The sequence below is a fragment of the Thecamonas trahens genome, assembly GCF_000142905.1.
Source record: "Thecamonas trahens ATCC 50062 unplaced genomic scaffold supercont1.2, whole genome shotgun sequence".
Classification (NCBI taxonomy): domain Eukaryota; order Apusomonadida; family Apusomonadidae; genus Thecamonas; species Thecamonas trahens.
Window position 1 is genome coordinate 661520 of NW_013657678.1, and position 17225 is coordinate 678744.

A 17225-nucleotide genomic window follows, 5' to 3' on the forward strand; every position below is an offset into this window, starting at 1 on the left:
TGGGAAGGGTTGGGCAAGGCTCGGTAGCAACGACACGGCTGCACGCGTTCGCTTGCAAAAAGATTGCTGAAGCAGGTCAAGCCCCGAAGCCGGTATTGACGTGTTACGCAGCGGATACACTTGCCTCTTGCTGTAGGGTATGTTTTAGGAATGGTGGGTGGTTTGTAGGATAGGGGCCGGGGGAGGGGTTGTGGGAGGAGGGGAGGGGAGGGGGGGTGGGGGGGGGGGGGGGGTGGGGTGGGAAGGTGGGTCTCGGTGCGTGTTGGCTGACGACATGACGAAGAGGTGGGCGGAGGTGACAGGGACTGGACAAGTGGACTGCAGACGGGCACGGAGTTGCAGTCGGAATATTGTCATTATGGTGTACAAGGGCAGGCAGGCCTCTGGTGTGTGTGCCTTTGCGGTGATGGCGATCTTGGCGGCGGTGATGGCCGAGAAGATGCTGGCGGCGGACGGCAAGGTGCTGAGCGGACTTGGAAGCCCGATGGGGTTGTGTGCCGAGGCACCGGCACTGGGACCTGGGGAGGATGCACGGTGCTCGCGCATCACGGGGAGCACTGTGTATTACGAGAGTGCGGTGGCTCTGTCGTCGGTGTTTGCGGTCGGCGACTTTAGCGGCGATGGGAACGACGACGCTGTGCTAGTCCTCAACACCCGAGTGCTGCGGTCGTACCTCAACAACGACGGCAACTTTAATAGCGTTGTGCGATCGACTGTTGACGGCTCGCTACCCGGCGATGGGCTAGACGTGGCACTGGTACGGATTGATGCCGACAGTGACCGTGACATTCTGCTGCTCACGGATGCACCGTCGCTCGCGTGGTACTCAAACACCGACGGGGCGGGCACGTTCTCGTCGGCCAACGTGATTGGGCTTGGTGCAACCAGTGGCTGGCTCCGGATTGTGGCGGTGGACGTGGACAATGACGGCGATACTGACGTGGTTGGCATCTCGAACAACGAGCTGAGGGTGGTTATCAACTCGGACGGGGCGGGTTCGTTTGCTGCGCCGGTGCAGTACACGCTGACGGGTGCGGCGCTCCTATCGGTTGCAGCGGGTGATGTCAACGGTGACGGATATGCCGACGCTGTGCTCTCAGACGGCAACGCAGGCCTTTACTGGCTCGTCAACGATGGCAGCGGGGGCTTTAGTGCGGGCGCGCGCCAAGTGTTTGAGAGCCAGGTGACAGCTGCTGGAGCTGCGGTGGTTGTTGGCGACTTGCGCGGCATAGGATTACTCGATGTTGTGGTGCGAACAACTGATGCGCGAGTGGTTGTCTATTACGGGCTCGGGGGTGGATCGTTTGCGCCGCAGCTTACCATCTTGCAAGGTGTGTCGTCGACGAGCCGTGACTCGATTGCGATTGCGTCGCTGAAAGACTTCAAGTACTCTGCTGTGCTGATGCATAAGGATGCAGCCGGCATCATCGCAGTTCGGGTATACAACGACGCTGGCGACATGTCGGGTCCATATCTGATGGCGCGTGATGTATCGTGGTCGCTGTCGGCGATTGCGGTTGGTGACCGCAACTCCGACGGTATTGCGGATGTATTTGCGTTTGACACTACAGGCTCACGGATGGTTACAACGGTGTCTGAGACCAAAGCGGCAGTGGAGCCCGAGGCCGCACAACGAATAGTCGGGGTTCTTGAAGCGGCATCGCTGGTGATGAAAGCGTTCGACCTTGACTATGACGGGCACGAGGAGGTGTTTCTGCTCGCGGAGCCGGGCTTTTCCATTGTGCGGACGCAAACAACGTTCTCGTCGACCTACTTTTCGCTTTATTTGTTTAACGAAGAGAACATTGTCGGCACCGATGTAGCTTTTGGCGACGTCAACGTTGACAGCATGCCAGACTGGGTCATTGCGGTCCCGGGTGAGAACACGCTTGTGGTGTACTTGTTGGAAGCGACGACTCCGGCTGTTGCGTTCTCACGGCGACCTGTGACATGCACGATGCCAGCAGTCACGTTTGTGGTTCTGGCAGACATGGATGCCGACGGCATGCTGGACTATGTGGTAGCCAGCAGCTCTGGGACTGTGGCGTGGATGAAGGTCGACGGCGCAACCGGTGACTGTGTGCCTGATAGTACGACGGTGATGGGGAACCTTGGTGCAACGGTTGCGTCGCTAGCAGTCTCAGACCTCAACGGTGACGGGCTGCCGGACGTGGCGGTTGGTCTCGAAGAGAGCGTGGGAGTGCTGTTGGGGATGGCACAAGGCGGGACGGCGTTTGACGTCTCGACATACGTGGTGAGCGGCGGCGCGAGCTTTGTCCGGATCCAGACAGGCGACATGGACCTCGACGGTGCTGTCGACATTGTCTGGATTTCGTCCAACTTGCTCCTGTCATCACTCGTCAACAGTGGCGACGGTACGTTTACGCTGCGGGGCTCTCCCATTCTGGCGTTTAACAACGTGCAGCACAACTTTGCGCTCCACGACTACAACCTGGACGGTACGTTGGACATTCTTGTTTCCCGTGGCATCGGCAACGTTGCTTTGCAGCTGTTCACCAATGATGGAGTGCCTGGCACGTTTGCGCACTCGCCGAACATCTTGTGTACGTACAACCTGCCGGTCTACGATGCCATTCCGGTGAGCAGTGGTTACACGGCGACAGACGTGCTGGTGTGGACCGGTGTCAACGTCAAGGTTGGGCGTCTGTCCACAACGTCACCACTGGCGTTGCGGGCGCCGCGGACACATACCGAAGCTGCCGGTGATGGATACTTTCTACGGACCGACGCCAAGTCGCCGTGTTTCAAGTTTGCGGTTGCTGGTGGACGAAACATGGCATGTGTGGCGCAGCGGATGGCCCGTGCAGGGCGATGTGTGCGCGACCGGGTAGTGCTTGAGGCCGGGCGGTACGTGTACTGCCCGACGATTTCGCACATCAAGACTTCGTTTGCAGTAGAACTTGCGGCGGCGGAGCCCGGCAGTGTCGTTCTCGATTGCGAGGGAAGGGGCGTGCTGTTTGCTTCGATCCGCGAGGATCAACGTCGCGAGATTCCTGGTATCGGCATTGGTGGCCTGGTCCTGACCAACTTGACCATCCGTGGCATGGCGATCTCGTCGACCATCTCCAAGTCTGCGCCAGGCTTGCGGGTCGTCGGAAGCGAGGCCTCGTTGCAGCTGCATGGCACCGTGATCGAAGGATGCGACACGACGCCGTCGATTTCCGGGCTTGTGGTGTACGACGGAGGCGGCGGGTGCGTGCTCGGTCTCAACGGCGGGCGAGTGCTGATGGACAACTCTACTATTTCTGGCTCGACGGCCGGCGACGGGTCGGGTGGTGGCGGGTTGGCCTTGGTTGGCCTCGATTCGGCTGGCTGCATCCGCGACGGCAGCGTGATCAGCGGTAACTTGGCTCGAAGTGGGCCTGGAGGCGGCGCGACTGTCCGATCGGGCGCAACTCTGCGGGTGGAGCGCGGAGCGGTGATTTCGGGAAATGTCGCGGAGACTCGCGGCGGCGGGCTGTTTGTGGACAACGACGCCGAGGTTGTCGTGGACGGCAGCTTAGAAGGTGTGCGAATCGAAGGCAATTCGGCACAGAGCGGCGGCGGTGGGCTGTGTGTTGTGAGTGCATCGCGGGCCAACGTGAGCCATGTTGTACTGGCCGGCAACGTGGCATCGTTTGGCTCTGGCGGCGGGTTGCAGGCGACGACCGGAGCCATTGTGGTGGTCGATGCGAGCAGCGTGTCAGGCAACACTGCAGAGCGGAGTGGTGGTGGGCTGTTGGCGGAAGCGCCTGCGAGCGTGACGCTTACGGGCGAGAGCAGCGTGAGCAGCAATCATGCCGGGACGTTTGGCGGCGGGCTTGTGGCGATGGAGGGAGGGCTGGAAGCGCTGCTGGCGGAAACGCGGACAGTGCTGAGCCTGCCAGAGGCGAGCACGGCACCGGATGAATCCTGTTCGCCTGTGGTTGTACTTGACGGAGCACGAAGTTATGACAACGTTGCAAGGCGCGGCGGCGGGAACATGCTGTTGTGCGGCGGATGTGTGGCGGTATCGGGGTCCAAGGCAGAGGTACGCGGTCAGATCCTGACATGCCTGCCTGTGGGTGGGCCTGACGGCATTGCGGCTGGCGGCGCGTTTGTGCCGGACAGGACGGACGCGAACTCCCTGCCGTGGCTGGCGTTTGATGCGGCGAGCTGGGCCAACTCGCGCGAGGGCTCGACGTTTACCTCGCCGCCAACACGACTTGTGTGGGAGGTCGAACCTGAGGCGAGCATAGCCGCTGGCATCCGGATGGCGGGCAGTGTGAGCGCGAGCGACTGGTTCGGCGGCGATGCTGGGCGGTCCGACTATGAGGTGGAGGCAAGCCTGGGGCCAGGGACGCCAGCTGGAGTTGTGCTTGTGGGAACGAACGTGATGCGCATGACAGCTGGTGCGCCGACCAGCATCCCCGCCGTTTCTGTGACGGTCGACGACTCGGGTGTACTGCCGCTGGACGGAGTGAGCGTTGTGGTGTCTGTTCGCGAGACTAGCGCGGCGGCGGTGAGGGTGGTGGCTGCGGTGCGGATCGAGAGTTGCGGGCCCGGGTTTGGCGGTGGAGCGGTGGGCGGCGGCGGGTTCGGCTGCTTTGCATGCAGCGGCGACACGTTCAGCCTCGTGTCTGGTGTGGCACCTTGCGAGGCGTGCCCGGCCAACTCTGCTGTGGGCGGGAGCGGGAGCATGAACGGGACGAACTCCCGATGCAGCTGTTTCCCTGGCTTCTACCACTTGGAGCCTGGCACGGCATGCGCGGCGTGCCCGGAAGGCGGGGTGTGTGGTGGCGGGTCTGAGCTCCCTGTGGCTGCGCCAGGCTTTGCACCTGGCGGACGGGTGGACTTGTTTGTGGCATGCCCGACGGCTGAAGCTTGCGCCGGTGGTGGGGCATGTGCGACCGGATACGCAGCGCAGCTGTGTGCCGAGTGTGCGGACGGGTACTATGCCCTCAGCGGAAAGTGCTTCAAGTGCAACACCGGGCGAAATGCGGCGGCAGTTCTGCTGCTTGTGTTGGGCTGCTTGGCGGTGATATGCGTCCTGCTCGGATTCAACCTCGCAGAGAGCATGAGCTACAAGTTTGCGTCTTTGATGATTGGGCTCAACGGACTGCAGATTGTGGCGCTGTACGGGCGGCTGGACTTTAAGTGGGGCGCGTTTGCGGCGGCGTACTTTGACATTGCATCTGCAGTCAATGTCAATCTCGAGCTGACGAGTCCCGAGTGCGCGGCAGCGGACGGGACGGACGTGTGGGTGCTCAAGTTTGTGCTCACGCTTGTGATGCCTGTGTTTGCGGCGGCTGGATTGGGGCTGGCAAGCGGACTGTTTGCGGTGGCACGTGCTGTGCATGCCCCGTGGGTCCGAAACAAGAGCATCGGCGAGTTGGTGGGCGCTGCGAAGCGGTGCATGTGGCAGATCATGGTGCTGCTATACATGGCGCTGGTGTCTGGCAGCTTTTCACTGTTTGGATGTCGAAAGGACGCGACTGGGCGGTGGGTGCTTGACGACGCACCGTCGCGGAGCTGCTACACGGCAACGTGGTGGGGACTCTTCCCGCTTGGGCTCTGTGGAGTACTGGGCTATGGTCTCGGGCTGCCGGGCTGCGTGGTGTGGGTGCTCAAGCAGCAGCGAGACGCACTCGACGAGGTGAGCTTTGTGCTCCGGTACGGGTTTCTTGTGGGGCGATTTTCGGCTTCGGCGTGGTGGTTTGAGGCACTGGTGATGGCGCGAAAGGCAAGTCTGGTGATGAGTATGACGCTGTTCTGGGGCGATATGACCAAGGCGTATGTGAGCGTCGCTGTTCTGGCGTGCTTCTGTGTCGACCTGCATGTTCGCAAGCCGTATGTGAACAAGCACCACAACATGGTGGCGACAGTTGTTCTTGTGGCGGCGATGGGCGTGCTGCATGCCGGTACCTTTACCAACACAACACTGCGGTCGATAGGAGTGGTGGGCGGCATTGTGGTGATGGTGGGCGGGATGCTGGCTGCGGCAGGAGTCGACGTGCTGCTTGCGCGCAGGCGCGAGAAGGAGGCAGCAGCCGAGTTTGGCGACGGCGGCTCGTCGCTGGCGTTTGACGTGGAACGAGCACAAGCGCGATCGTCGGTTATTGTGGAGGCGCCTGGCGGTAGTGACAGCTGTGGGTCGACTGCAGTGATTGGTTCACTGGGTGGACTTGGCTCGGCAGCGGGCAGCGCGCCGGTCAACCCGGTGCTCGACTCGGTGCAGGGCAGCGAAGGCGGCGAGTTTTCGACTGCGGCGATGTCGAGCGTGGGAACGGTGGACGGAACCGGGACGGTGTGAGAAGCGTGCGTAAAGTATGGGTTTGGTGCCTATGTGGTGGTGAGAGGGGGTGGCGGCGGGGGAAGGAGGCGCGAGCCCTCGTTGAGGGAGGGTAGTGACGTTGTAGGGGCGACCGGCTTGCCCAGTGGGGAGTACGGCTGGGGAGGCAGCAACGGGCTACCTGCGGGCGCCTTGAACCAGCATATGAGCGAGGCGGCGAGGGCGGCGGCAGCAGCGACGGAGAGGACGATGACGGAGCCGAGGCGGAGATCGCGGAGGAGGTAGACGGAGGAACGAAAGTCGGCGGCGAGAGCCGGGGTGATCTCCGAAGTCTCATCGACCCAGACGATGGGGTAGAAGATGTCCTTGACCACGTCGGGGTTAAAGTCGTCAAAGGCAAGGTCTGGCGGGATGTAGACGTTGACTTGGATGCGCTTGTGGGCGCGCATGGTGAGGCCTGTGATGGGCTCGACGTCGATGGAGGCCTGGTCGTCGAGCCGGGGGTGCATGCCATCGATTTTTGCCACGTACTTGGGATCGACAAACAGCATGTTAGGGTAGGAGAAAAAGATCGGGGCCTGCTGGGTGATGGTGAGGTTGGCAAAGCCGGTGACGTACTGAAAGAAGCGTTCGTCGGGGAGGAAGAGCTCGCGGAGAGGGAGATAGCGGTTGAGGGCGATGCCGTGGGCCGAGACGTGGCGATCAAAGGCGAGCGGGAGCGAGCGAACGAGGTCTGTCTCAAATACATGGATGAGGGCAGAGCGATCAAAGGAGTTGAAGAGGAGCGGCGGAAACTGAGTGCCGTCTGAGCCAAAGACCGGTGCGTTGTAGTTGTTCCAGGCCACGGTGGCCTGGGTCTGGTACTTTGTGTACTGCAGGGTAGCGGAAAGATCGCCGTAGCCTGTGGTGATGGTGTCGGGCGGGGTGTTGGTGGCGGCCCATTCGAGCGATGTGGTGTTGGTGATGAGCGCGCAGGTGCCGTTGGGCTGGACAACGGCGAGGAGGGCGTCGTGACAGTCAAAGAGCCACTGGTCAACGGTCTTTGTGATGAACATGCCGGCGTTGTCGTTGACAAGCTCGGCGGCGTAGGCCTTGCCGTACGACTCGAGGGTGCGAAGGCCGTAGACAAACATGTCGACAACCTGGTGGCCATCAAGGTTGTACTTTGCGCCGAGGACGCCGGCATGTGGCGGGACGGCATCGGTGAGAAAGTCGACAAGGCCGTTTGTGGAGAGGAGGCCGGCGTCGGGCCCGCCGCGGAGGGTGCCGTTAAGGAGCATGGCGGCGCGGGCGCCGGTCATCCAGTTCTCGCCTGGCGAAATGGAGGCCGCGAGCGGAAACTCAAAGGGGACGTCGATGCCAGCAAAGAGCGGATGCTGCGGAAAGAGGGTGGAGAGCGGGACGCCGGATGTGATGGTGAGGCGGGCCCACTGCTCGTAGGCAAGGAACTCGATGGCCGGAAGGCCAAAGGCGTTGCACATGGCGTTGTTGACGTAGGCGGACTGGAAGGAGGGGAGGAAGGAGGCGAGGAGCGCGGCAAGCTGCGGGCGTTCGAGGCCGAGGCGGGTAGAAAGAGTGGCGATGTCGGTGGCGTTGCCCAGGCGCGCGCCCTTCCACAGGGCAAGCGAGTCGGGCTGGGTGGAGAGGAGCGAGTCGACGACGGCGAGACAGGCCGGGAGCGGCATGGCGGCTGCAGGATCGAGAGTCTGTAGGCCGTACCAGAGCGGGAAGCTTGGGGCCAGGTTGTACGTCGAGTTGGTAAAGGCAGCACAGAACGAAGCTTGGCATGCTGGCGGAGCCGAGGCGAGGTCCAGGGCGTTGTCCGGGTTGGTGCAGTTGAGAGTCTCTGGCGCCGAGCCAAGGAGGACCTCGAGGGCAAAGCCGAGGCGGTCAGCGACATAGTCCTGGGCGATGTAGTCGCGAAAGACTATGTTTGTCCACTCGATGATGCGCGCGATGGCCGGGCCGGTGACGATGACCTTGAGATCTTTGTCGGAGCCGGCGGAGAGGATGACGCCGAGATACGTCGGGTTGATGTTGGTGATGTAGGTGGAGTATGGCGAGGCCTCACCGGAGAGGTTGGCGTGAACATAGGTATCGCCCTCGACGGCTGAGACAGACTTGCCGTCCGAGGCAAAGTCGGCAAAGAGATGGGTCTTGACGTCGCGGTAGGTAAACGGGCCGACGGCCTCGAACGCCGGCTTGGCGGTGCCTGCCATGACCTCGTGAGGATTGGTCAGGTTCCACATGGTGTAGACCTCGTAGAGCGGCGGATTGCTGGCATCAGCAGAGTTGTTGTAGTACTGTGGGTATGCTTGAGCAAGCTTGGACGGAAGCGTGATGGTGGCCTCGACACCGGACTTGAGGAGGTAAGGGAAGAGCTGCAGGCGTGCGCGTGCGGGTGGGGGGTGAGTGTAAACAATTTGAGAGCGAGGAAAAGGTGGAGGGGGGGTGGGGATGGAGGAGGGGGTGGACATGCGTTGGTCGTACAATGGTGTAGAGCAAGGCGGCGGCGGTGGCGGTGACGATGGCACAGGCGCCGAGAGCATAGGCACGGCAGCGGGTGGGGCGAATGTGCATGTCGAGGTGTGTGTGGAGGGGGAGGGAGGGGGGAAGGGAGAGAGAGAGGGGAAGGAGGGAGGGGGGAGGAGTGGGGTGGGGAGAGCGAGGAGGGAGAGGGGGAGGAGGGTGGGCGGCACGAGGCGGAGCGAAAGAAAGAGATATTTTTTCGTTTGAGTGTGGCGTGACCTGGGAGTAACCTCAGGAGGTAGAAGCGGGAGGAGGAGGACGAGAGAGGACAAGCGATGGCTGATGGGTGGCGGTGGCGAGCGAGTCGACGTAGAGGGCGACGACAGCTTCGGCAAAGAGATGCGGGTGAGAGGCGAGGAGGTGACGGACGCGGACGGTACGGGCGGGAGAGTCCGGGTGGGTGATCTCGGCGTCGAGTACATTGTGGGCGCCGAGGAGCTCGAGCGACGAGTTGGCCATGACCCGCGAGGTGAGCCTGCCGTCAGCGGTCGAGGCAAAGTTGTCGCGGACGCGCTGAGCCATGCGGGCGAGCGCAGCCGAGGTGGCAGCGGAAGGGCGGACGCCGGCGTGGACAATGACCGGGACAATGTTGGCCAGGCGCGGAAGTTGAGCCATGGACGAGATGCCCTCGATGAGGGCGACAACAGTGCGCTCGTTACGGTGGTTAGTTGGCAGGCGTGCAAGGTAGGCCTCTGCGTGGCGGGCGTGGCCGGCGGCAGCGGCAGCAGCGATGACGGCGTTGACCTCACGAGCTGCGGCGTGTGGCGCTGACGCAAGCAGGGTGTCGAGTGCAAGCAGAGTCTGGGCCTTTTCGCCGAGCTGCGCCAGCCGCAGCATGCAGGTGCGGGCAAAGCGCTGGTTGGAAACAAGGTGGCGGACGGCGGGAAGTGGCGGACGGAGGAGTGCGTCGAGGCTCGCCGCGGCCGGCAAAGCCTTGACTACCGCGATAGCGGCGCGCTTGGAGACGTGGGGAGCGCGGCGGAGGACAGCGAGGGCAGCCTGTACGTGGCCAGCGCGGGCAAGCTCACGCACGAGCACGTTGATTGCATGCGGCGGCGCAACAGCAGGATCGCCGCGGAGCAGACATGTCAGCATCGCGCGTTCGGCCGGGAGGCTGCGAGCGCGTGCGAGAGCGTGCGTTGCGGCTGCTGGGGAAGAGCTCAGCTCGACCATGCGGGCCACGAGCGCGGCAGCCGGCACCGGATTGAGCAAAGCAGCCGGCGAGACAACGGCGGCAACGACGCTAACAAGCTCGTCGAGCGAGCGGGCGAGAAGAGCATCGGCAGCAAGCGCGTCGGGCAGGGCGTCGATGGAGGCGTCAGGCGGGAGGCGGGCAAGGAGGCTCGCAGCTGCAGCCGGCAACTTGCACCGCGCTGCGCTCAGCGCCAACGAGGCCAGTGTGCGCGACGAGACCGAGTCCTGCCCCGCCGGACGAGACTGCTGCTCGTCGAGGACGTGGCCGACAAAGGCAGCAGCCTTGGCCGGGTGCTGGCGCGAGGTGAGCGCGAGGCGAGCCAGCAGCGGGCGCGATCCCGGCGAGTGCGGCAGGCCCGGAAGAGCAGCATGGAGCGAGAGAGCGAGATCCAGAGGCTCACAGCCGAGATCACGCCACGCGCCGCGAGCAAGCGCCCGGTGAATAGCGGCATGGACCGGGCTGAGCGCAGCCGAGGAGAGCGACGAGCTGGTGGCGGTGGAAGCGGCGGCGGTGGCGGCATAAGCGAGCGCCGTCGTCATAGCATTGGCAAGAGGAAGAGTCCGGATAGAGGAGGTAAGGTCGAGGAGTTGCGGTGTTGCTGCGGTGGGTGGCGGCGGCAGAGGCAGCGGCTGTGGTGCCAAAGTGGACAGCCGGCGGAGGTGGCGCCACATCGGGTGGATCGAGGCCGCGAGACGAGTGGTAGAGGGAATTGGGTGGGATCAGGACAAGTGGGGGAGAATGGGTTTAGGGAAGGAAGTGAGGGTTAGGGGAGGGAAGGAAGGGGGGAGGGGGGGGCGGGAGGGGGGGAGCACGAGATGGGGATTTGAGAAAAGGTCGGGCATGGTTTGTGATCAGTGATCGTTTGGGGAACAAGTCATTGAGGGATTGGACAAGTGAGTCTGAGAAGCGATCTGTTGCGGGCGATGTCTGAAAGCATGCAGATGCATGAGTTCCATGTGGCAGGGTGGAGGCGATAGTGATGAGGGAGGGGAATGAGGTGGCGGGGAAGGTGGTGGGAGGGGAGGGTGGGGGGAGGGGAGGGTGTCGAACGAACAAGCGAACGAGCGATTGGCCGAGTGGTCAGGAGACGAGAGGAAGAGGGAGGGTGGTGGTGGGGAGGGGAGGGGGGGTACACGTGACTTGTGTACGAGCTGTTCGACATGCAGAGCACACTCTCGGCTTGGGTGCAGGGAGGAGCAAGGGTGTCGCTTGAGGGTGGCGAGTGTGGGGTTGATGAGCTTCAGCCTGCTCGAGCTCAGACTGCGCGGCCGCGGGCGAAGAATCTACGCGCTCGTCGGCTGGCCGCTCCCGTTGCCGGGCAGCTCACGCTCTTTGCTGCGCTCGGTGCGGACGAGCCAGAGCGGGAGAGCAAAGAGGAGCAGGAACAGAAGAGCAAGAACACAGCTGAGCCAAAGAGGAAGCGGCGCAAGGTGGCAAGGAAGCAGGAGTCGGCCAGCGGCGAAGGCGCTGGCGGCAGAGGCGAGACCGGCGGGGCAAAGGCAAGGGCAAGGGCAAGGAGCAGATCGCGAACGAGAGCAACAAGGCAGGCGGCAGCGGAGACAAGGTCGGCGCCAGATGTGACAGGTGTGGGCGCAAGTGTAGGTGCGGGCGCAGGTGCAGGCGAGCGGAGAAGCGGGCGAACGACGCGAGCGTCGCGGAGAGCGCGAGAGCTTAGTGGCGAGGCCGGGCTGGCCGAGCTGCCGCAGGCGAGGCGACGGAGCAGTCGGAGATCGGCACAGAATGTGGATGGCGATCAAGCTTGCACCAAACCGGGATCAAAGCGCAAGCGGAAGGCGAGCAGGAGCGAGGTGCCGAGGACGCTGCGGACCGAGCAGCCGAGGCTGCTGCGAGCGTCGGCGGTGATGCGGGCGCCCGGGTGGCGGGCGCGGCCGCGCTGGCCAGCGATCCATGCGCCAGCAATGGATCCCGAGGCGCTGCTGGAGCTTGGCGAGCTGGAGGTGTTTACAGGTATTCGCCACAAGGTGTATGCCGGGACACTGAGCTCGAACGGCGAGGTGGGCGTTGTGGCCGGCGGCGGCGGCAACGTCTCGCTTCTTGTTCGTGGCGTCGGTAGAGCAGATGACGTTGATGATGATGATGATGACGATGTGGGGAGCAAGCGCCGCGTAGTGACGGAGCAGCTTCACTCTGGATGGGTCTCTCAAGTGGCGCTGATGCCACGGGCGGGCTCGCAGGCCGGGCCACTGCTCATTTCGTGCGCCAACGACGCAACGGTGGTGGCAGCGTCGCTGCCGGACCTGGTCCCGCTCGCTGTCTCGCGCGGCATCCATGATGCTGGTATCTACGACCTCGCGCTCTCGGGCTGCTCGATGGTTTCGGGCTCCAAGGACGGGACAGTATCGCACAGCCTTGTCGGCGACGACGGGGTGGCGATCGGCATCCGGCGGTACGTCAAGTCGGACGACGGGGCGGTGGTCAAGGCCGTGGCGTGGGGGGCGGAGGACGCGTTTGCAGCCGCCGGCAACGACAAGATTGTTTCGCTGTATGATGTGCGATCACCGCTGCCGGTGCTCGCCATGGGCAACCTCCACTCGCGCGCTATTAACTCGCTCGTGTGGTCGCCGCGGTCCGAGTTTGAGCTGCTGTCAGTCTCGTTTGGCGGTCGCATCGTTGTCTCAGACATCCGTGCGCCCGAAGCGCCACTCGGAGTTCTTCTCGCGCACGACAAGCAGGACGCCGGGTCTAAGATCAACCACCCCGCGCTGTTTAACACGGGCGCGGCGCTGCTCACGCTCTCAGCGGCGGCGCCCAAGGCGCTGCTCGCGTACTCGCTCGTCGGCGGCAGTCGTCAGGCTGGCCTGGCGTACGCCGGTGCCATCGCGTCGTTTCCCACCAAGCCGTCAGCGCTCTACACCGCACCGTACAACGAGGGGTGTGTAGGCAAGCGGCCGGTGGGCGGGCTGGAGGCACTGGTCACGTTTGCATCGTCAGCAGTGGTGTATGGCCCGGTCCGTCAGCAGCGGGCGTGATCACGCGTCGGAGCGAGCAGCAACTGCGCGCAGGAGGTCGTCGACGGCGGCGTCAAATGCGACGTGCGCAGCATGGTGAACAGCGTGCGCGCTAGCGAGCTGTGCATCCATGGCGAGGCCAAATCCGATGCGCCCTGCGTAGGAGAAGACGGTGGAGAAGACGCCGACGCGTCCTTGTGGCGGAACAAAAACGCGAGTGACGACAGCCTTCGGCCAGCTAGTGAGAGCTCTGCGGCGGGGCCGGGCATGTTCGACATCGAGCTCGAAATCTTGTAAGCGGTCAGCCGCCACAGCGGCCGCAAAATCGGGCGCGGGATGCACCCGAGGATCGCCATCAGCAGCGAGCCGAGCGCAGCGTCGGGCGCCGAGAGCAGGGCCGTGGTCTGGGTGTGGACAGCGTGGACCCGGGCCAGTGGATCCGATTGGTCGAGTGGAAGCGTGACGTAGACAAAACCGAGATGCGAGTTGCCCCAGCATGGAGCTGGAGGCATGTCGAGCGGAGTAAACATGGTCCGGAGCGGCTGGAGCGAGACCCACACAACCGAGGTGACCGGCGCCAGCGGGCGCGAGCTGGCGAGCGCCAGCGTCCGCAGGGCACCAGCGAGGACAGCAAGCAACACATCGTTGATGGTAACGCCCAGGTCTCTTGCTGCAGCCTTGAGCGGGGCCAGGCGTGCTGTGGCGGTGGCAAAGGCGGCGACACGGGAGCCAGTAGGTGCCAGGTACTCGCTCTCATCGCGCTTGAGCGCCGACGGCGGATCCGGCGTCGAGAACAGCAGCCGCCAAATGGCAGTACCGGACTGAGTGAAGCGCGCCGAGAGTGGCAGAGCCGCCCCGGGTCGGCGAAACGTGCGCAGAGTGTGAGCCTGACGGCTGAACGGCGAGACGACGCCATCAAAGCCCGAGTAGAAGAGCCGGGCAAGAGTGACGCCATCGCCGAGCACATGGTGGATGCGGAAGACGAACGCCATGCAGACGGCGCCATCGTCGCGGGTGTACGCCGGAAAGAGATGAAGATCCCACAGCGGGCTATCAACGGCTAGCGGGCGACCGAGAAGATCGGCAGTGAGCTGTTCGAGGGCAAGATGATCGATGATGGCGTGGTGGACATGGACGTGGTCGGCCGGATCAAAGCTCTCCAGCTCCACCCATTGACACCAGCCGATGAAAGGCACGCGGCGAATGACGGAGAGTAAGCGCGGATGCGGGGCAACAAAGGCGTCGACAAATGCCTCTGCAAATGTCTGTGGGTCAAGCGCAGGCGGGTCGAGGACGGCGGCGACATTGATGTTGTTGATGGCATCATCGGCCGAGACGAGCAAGAGCACCGAGATGGGGTCGAGCCACGAGCTCGGGCGAGCGAGAGAGACCAAGGCGACAAATGCAGCAAAGAGCATGAGACAAGCAGCCACTGTCCAGGCGGTGTAGGTAAGGGCAGTGACTAGCATGGTGGGGGGGGGGAGAGAAAGAGAAAGAGAGAGAGAGAGAGAGAGAGAGAGAGAGAGGTTAATGGGGGCAGAAGCAGCGAAGCGATGGTATGTGGGTGGGCGATCATTGAAGGGAGGGGGGGTGGGGGGGCGGATATAGTTTGTGACGAATGGCAGCTCATTTGGCGGTAGTTGGCGGAATGCGGTTGCCAGTGGGCGGGTGCGGGGCAGAGGCGGGCAGGGGGCGGACGGTTGTCGGGAGGAGGCAGACGTGACTCACAGCCTGTCCCAGACTGACCCAAAAATGGCAGCCACTTCAATCGGGACGCTGACGCGGCTGGCGTCGGCTAGCTTCCCCAAGGTGGCGGTAAGAATGAACAAGAGCGTGACGGCTATCGACGCTTCATTCAGCTTTGAGGCTGTTCGTGCCCGCAACGGCCGACTCTTTGTGGTTGCACTCGACGGGTCGGGCATTGCGGCCACTGCGCTCCGCCTCGCGCTCGCGCTCGCGTCCAGCAAGGACGGGTTGTTTGTGGTGAGCGTGGAGACGCCCGAGACCGATGCCAATGAGCTCAACCACCCACGCCGGGTGCTCGCCAAGGCAGAGACGACGGTGGCGGCGACAGGCATCGACTACCAGCTTGTCCACCTCTCAGCCAAGAAGGCCGACGGCGTCGATGGCAAGGTGGCCAAGTGGCGGATGCTCGCCGGCAGCATCGTCAGCCTGGTCGAGGCTGTCGATGCCGACCTGGTCCTCATGGGCTCGCGTGGACTCGCGGTGACGGCATACACCTCGGCCACGGCCGAGGAGCTCGGCTCGGTTGCCGCGGCTTGCCTCGACGTCATCCAGCACCCGATCGCTGTGGTCAAGAGCGAGACCGCGTCGGTGGCGGCCGACGCAGGCATCGCCATGGCCTTTGATGGCTCGCCGGTCTCGCTCCGCGCGCTTCGCATGGCGCATGGCTATGCTCGAAAGATGGGCAGCTCGCTGCACGTGTGCTCTGTCCTCACCGCCACGCGCGGCGAGTCAGCGCTGACCGAGTTGATGGCGTCGGCGCTCGAGGTGGAGCCAAATTTGGACGCGCTGCAGGCCATCGGTGTCGACGTGGCGTTTCTCGACCGCGAAGGCTCCGTCGCCGAGACGATTATGGCGCACATCGAGCCGCTGGCGCCACTCGCCACAGTCCTTTGCACAGCCACCATCTTCCATTCGGAGCACCTGCTCGGCTCTGTCTCGCGACGGATGGTCCGTCGCGGCAAGTTCAACATCCTCCTCGTTAAGCCGACCGAGGACGACGACGCGTAGTCTGCCTCGATGGCGCGTAGCTGCGGTATGTGGCGATGGTGAGCCGAGGAGGAGGAGTGAACAGCTTGAATGCGGCAAGAACTAGTTGTGGGAGGTGGAGGAAAATACAGACACATAAAGAGCCGCCGTAAATCTGCCGGGCCAAACGTGCGACTGTGCGCCACGTCACAGCGTCGCGTGACTTGCGTTTCGGCAAAAAATAGCTGGAGACCCGTCAGCAACGAGCGGGCGGCTGCGGGAAGGCATACCCAACTCCAATTGCGTGTGAACAGCAGCAGTTTGTCAAGGACCAAAAGTATGCAGACCAAGGTGTTCTCTGTGGCAGTGCTCGCCATTGTGGCCATTGTGGCTATGCTCGCTGTGCCTTCGCAGGCACGGGCCTTTGGCATTGACGTCTCGTCGGGCGTCTCCGAGTCACAGTTTTCGTCGGGCCACCGGCATGGTAACTTCTCCTTTGCCATTCCGCGCATCTGGCAGTCGTTCGGCCGCGGTGACCCCAACGGCGCCGCCAACGTCCGCAACGCGCACGCTGCTGGCTACTCCAAGGTTGATGGCTACGCCTTTATCTGCCCCAACGGCGGCTCGGTCTCGAGCCAGATTTCAGGCCTCTTCTCGTACCTCAACGACAACCATGTCAACATCGACACTGTGTGGCTTGACGTCGAGGCGCCGTCGCTCTGGACCGGCTCGGTCTCGGGCAACCGCAACTACATGACCGAGCTCATCGACGCCATGAACAAGTCCGGCCTCAAGTACGGCATCTACTCGTCGCCCGGCGAGTGGTCGTCGCTCTTTGGCTCGTGGCGCATCGACTTCCCGCGCTGCTGGTATGCCACCTACGACGGCTCGCTCTCGTGCTCCAGTGAGCCGTTCCCCGGCTGCCGTCCGATGTACAAGCAGTTCAACGACCACGACTCGTTCTGCTCGAACGCCGGCTTTTCGTGCGACGTCTCGGTCAGCTGCTAATCGTAGCGTGATAAAACCCACCATTTTGGCTTATGTCAAGGCATGGGCCGTTGACTCTGGTTTGTCCTCGGCCAGACAATGTTGTACTGGTGCTAGTGTGCGGTGTGTGATGACCGTGACTGAGGTGGTGGATGGCGTAGCTGGTCGTGGGTGGGAACTAGGTGGCGATGAAGATGGGCCTGGTCGGGCGGGCGGGCGACGGCTGGGCGGCTGGTGGTCGGCAAGGCAGGGCCAGCAGAGGGGGCGGGAACGGGCCTGGGCGGCTCGAGATTGTTGATGGTTGGTGAGTGGGTAGTATGCAATGTGAAGGTAAAGGGATGGCAGTGTCGGGGTCGTGGATGAGGATGGGAGTGAGATAGAGCGAGGAGGGGAGGAGGATGAGGGAGAGGAAGCGGGGTGCGCGATGGGATGGTGGTGGGCATGGCCATGGCATGGGGGTGAGAGTTGTGGCTGGGATGGAAGTGATGGCGGTGGAGTAGGGGGTGGGGGGTGGTGGTTTGTCGTGATGGGGCGTAATGAGTGGTTCATGGTGATCGGACAT

General features: G+C 63.3%; 6 protein-coding genes across 6 annotated transcripts; 4 read left to right on the forward strand and 2 right to left on the reverse strand.

Annotated features, from left to right (window-relative positions):
* Nucleotides 1-121: 121 nt before the first annotated feature.
* Nucleotides 122-6320, forward strand: AMSG_00594 (uncharacterized protein). Its single transcript, XM_013907410.1, has 2 exons — nucleotides 122-137; nucleotides 284-6320. The coding sequence occupies exon 2, from the start codon at nucleotides 359-361 to the stop codon at nucleotides 6290-6292; it is 5934 nt and encodes a 1977-aa protein (XP_013762864.1). The 5' UTR covers nucleotides 122-137; nucleotides 284-358; the 3' UTR covers nucleotides 6293-6320.
* Nucleotides 6157-10534, reverse strand: AMSG_00595 (scavenger receptor class B; the record flags this gene model as incomplete). The annotated part of the gene is made up of 2 exons (XM_013907411.1): nucleotides 6157-8652; nucleotides 9071-10534. The coding sequence occupies 2 exons, from the start codon at nucleotides 10532-10534 to the stop codon at nucleotides 6322-6324; spliced, it is 3795 nt and encodes a 1264-aa protein (XP_013762865.1). The 3' UTR covers nucleotides 6157-6321.
* A 1327-nt stretch (nucleotides 10535-11861) lies between these two features.
* AMSG_00596 (uncharacterized protein) lies at nucleotides 11862-12989 on the forward strand. Its single transcript, XM_013907412.1, has one exon. It carries the CDS (start codon nucleotides 11915-11917, stop codon nucleotides 12983-12985), a length of 1071 nt encoding a protein of 356 aa, XP_013762866.1. The 5' UTR covers nucleotides 11862-11914; the 3' UTR covers nucleotides 12986-12989.
* An 87-nt stretch (nucleotides 12990-13076) lies between these two features.
* AMSG_00597 (diacylglycerol O-acyltransferase) lies at nucleotides 13077-14382 on the reverse strand (the record flags this gene model as incomplete). Its single annotated transcript, XM_013907413.1, has 3 exons — nucleotides 13077-13084; nucleotides 13136-13158; nucleotides 13190-14382. The coding sequence occupies 3 exons, from the start codon at nucleotides 14380-14382 to the stop codon at nucleotides 13077-13079; spliced, it is 1224 nt and encodes a 407-aa protein (XP_013762867.1).
* A 307-nt stretch (nucleotides 14383-14689) lies between these two features.
* On the forward strand, nucleotides 14690-15846 carry AMSG_00598 (uncharacterized protein). Its single transcript, XM_013907414.1, has one exon. It carries the CDS (start codon nucleotides 14717-14719, stop codon nucleotides 15716-15718), a length of 1002 nt encoding a protein of 333 aa, XP_013762868.1. The 5' UTR covers nucleotides 14690-14716; the 3' UTR covers nucleotides 15719-15846.
* Nucleotides 15847-15965: 119 nt separating this feature from the next.
* Nucleotides 15966-16742, forward strand: AMSG_00599 (uncharacterized protein). Its single transcript, XM_013907415.1, has one exon. It carries the CDS (start codon nucleotides 16016-16018, stop codon nucleotides 16682-16684), a length of 669 nt encoding a protein of 222 aa, XP_013762869.1. The 5' UTR covers nucleotides 15966-16015; the 3' UTR covers nucleotides 16685-16742.
* Nucleotides 16743-17225: the final 483 nt, after the last annotated feature.